The 2,437-nt window shown below is 36.8% G+C and overlaps 1 protein-coding gene across 3 annotated transcripts in view; it reads right to left on the bottom strand.

The window, feature by feature from the left end:
• The window catches only part of LOC117166917 (liprin-alpha-1), a 690,677-nt gene that overhangs the window by 644,881 nt on the left and 43,359 nt on the right, over positions 1-2,437 (bottom strand). For all 3 annotated transcript variants that reach the window (XM_033351369.1, XM_033351368.1, XM_033351370.1), the window contains exon 2: positions 985-1,278. In XM_033351369.1, coding sequence (XP_033207260.1) covers positions 985-1,233 — 249 coding nt within the window. In that variant the 5' untranslated portion in view covers positions 1,234-1,278. The remainder of the gene's footprint in view (positions 1-984; positions 1,279-2,437) is intronic.

The following is a 2,437-nucleotide window of genomic DNA, read 5'->3' as shown; positions in this document are numbered from 1 at the left end:
CAACGGGAAAACACAATGAGTTTAATTGTGTTACGTGAAGTTAGGTTCGGTTAGGCTAGGTTAGATTTATTTCTAGGTTAGGCTCGAGTTGACGCATTTAATGAAGCACACATTTGCTACTGGGAAAATATGCTTCCAGAGCTTTACGTGTAGTTCAATAAATTTCTGTTAATTCAGGTTAGGTGAGGTCAGATTCTGCTGGGTAAAGTTATGTTAAATAAGTTGATATCAGGCAAGGGTTGATCCTCCACAGTTGTCGACATGTTTTTGAAGTGAAAATTTGCATCACTGACATTATTTTGAAATTTATTTGCCTCAGTTGCCTCAGTATCAGGAATACGTGTGTCTTGTTACCAGATCCGCACACTTTTTTTGTGTGGCTGTGTTATCAAGTATCGCGACTTATAGAGATTTAATTTGTACACAGAAATTCTCTATTGTGCCTTCTGTTTCCCGCAGCTTGGGTAATTCTATGGAAATTGAAGATCTTTCTCATATTATATAGTTTTTCACGGAGGGGGGGGGGGGAATGCCATATCCTTTGAAGATTTGCGAGCTAAATCTAAATTTGAACCCCAAATTTTTCGGGCTTGTTCCATTTTTTCTTTAGATGTAAAATGTAAAGAAAAGCCTAGGAAATTTCTGGTCACACAGGCCCACCAAAAATAAGTGGCACGGGATATGTGACTGACTTCGCACGCAAAACTGCAAAGGATATTAAGTTTTTTTCCATACCGAATAAAGGAAAGAAACTTTGACCCAAGATTATTAATTTGAGTTTCGATAACATTCTGTATTTGAAGAAGTTCGAAGAACAGCCTGCTAAATTGTGTATACTTCGCGAAATGCACACTATTAGTTCGGTATAATGTTAATAAAGCTAAGTGATTTCCTCTTCATTTCATAAAATAGATTGTATAAAATAATTACAAGCACAGACAGAACAAAAATGCAATATTTAACGTCATTTTTTACTTTAATTACCTGAGGAACACTTGCAGTTATTTGCCGATTAAGCGCATCTCGTTCTTTTTCAAGTTCCTGAAGACGTGACTCTGCTTCTTGAAGCCTTTCTTGACTCTCGCGCAAAGAATCCATTAATTTATCCCTCTCGTCTAGCATGGATACCATAAGTTGCTCAAAATTGGCATCTTCGCCAGAAAATTGAGAACTTCGTTGACTGATGCTGTCTTCGACAATGGTTGGCATCACGTCACACATCATATTCCACATTTTGTGAGAACTATTTTCCTGCTGCACTCCACTCTAGTTCGATGCCTATAAAAAAGTGATTGTAAATATGTGAAACTACTTGCACACAATTTCTCGAAAATTGTCAGCTGCTTCTTTCCCAACAGTTTTTTATACTTTTTTTATTATTCAATATTACATTGCTACATGAGAAAAACGCTGTCAAAAATTTACTTAACTAGTCTATCAGTCTAGGATGGACCAACCTTTTTTTAAGCCCTCATATACTTTTTAACAAAGAGCCAGAAATGTTGCCAAAAAATGAAGAAAAATCATAGAATTTTTCACACACAGTCTAGGAACGATAGTCATTTAATTTGCATGGAACAGATTGTTACTATGTTCTAGAGAAGCATTTAATATTTTTCCAGTGAGCTGCTGCTGCGATGCGCAGTTTTTACAGCGCACTGAACCGTTTTGTTTGTGACATGATGAGGTAATTACTTTGAAGGCGAACATTTATGCTGACTTACATTTTCATGAAAAGTTTATCATTGTTAACCAGGAAAATTTTTCCAATCGGCTTTCTACAAATTTTAAACTCTTTCCATCGTTCTCAGTTATTAAGGATAAAGAGTGCTAAGGTAGTTTAGATAGCTCAAAACCCACCACTACTTTTCCGGTTTTCCAAATCGTTAAAAGCGTACGATAACATGTGCAGTGTTCGTGTGTAGCAAAGAAATATAATTTAAGTATGAAGCTTCTAGGAATAACATAAGAAAACAAAAACATCAAAACAAATTGTTTCTTTAACCGGTGACACTGTTTGTTTCATTTTAGAGGAAAGTCATCCAAATTTTGACAAACTCGCACCGTTGTAAATTTCTAACGAAGACACTTCTAATTTCAGACATACTGTCGGCTCTATCCTAGAATGGTTGGCTCAGTCAATGAATTTTTTCACTACTAATATTTTCCGAGTAGAATGAACTCCACTCCAGAGCAGTTCCAACATGACGTGCTACATTTTTGTGGAGATTTATGCATTTCCCAAGGCAGATAGGGTGGGGGCAGGTGTTTCTTAAACGTTGGACTATTTCTTGCAAGATGGCAAGGTGAGGTCATGCGAGAGAAATAAAAACAAAGCAGTCAACATGCTGTCAGATGATTTATCATTACTTTTTTCAAACATTGGCTAAAGACCTCTGGCTTGCTCCTGTTCGCAGCTCCGCGGAATTCGTGCGAA

The sequence above is a fragment of the Belonocnema kinseyi genome, chromosome 2 (assembly GCF_010883055.1).
Source record: "Belonocnema kinseyi isolate 2016_QV_RU_SX_M_011 chromosome 2, B_treatae_v1, whole genome shotgun sequence".
NCBI lineage: Eukaryota > Metazoa > Arthropoda > Insecta > Hymenoptera > Cynipidae > Belonocnema > Belonocnema kinseyi.
The sequence above is the reverse complement of the archived record's forward strand: the minus strand, read 5'-3'. Positions and strand labels throughout refer to the sequence as shown.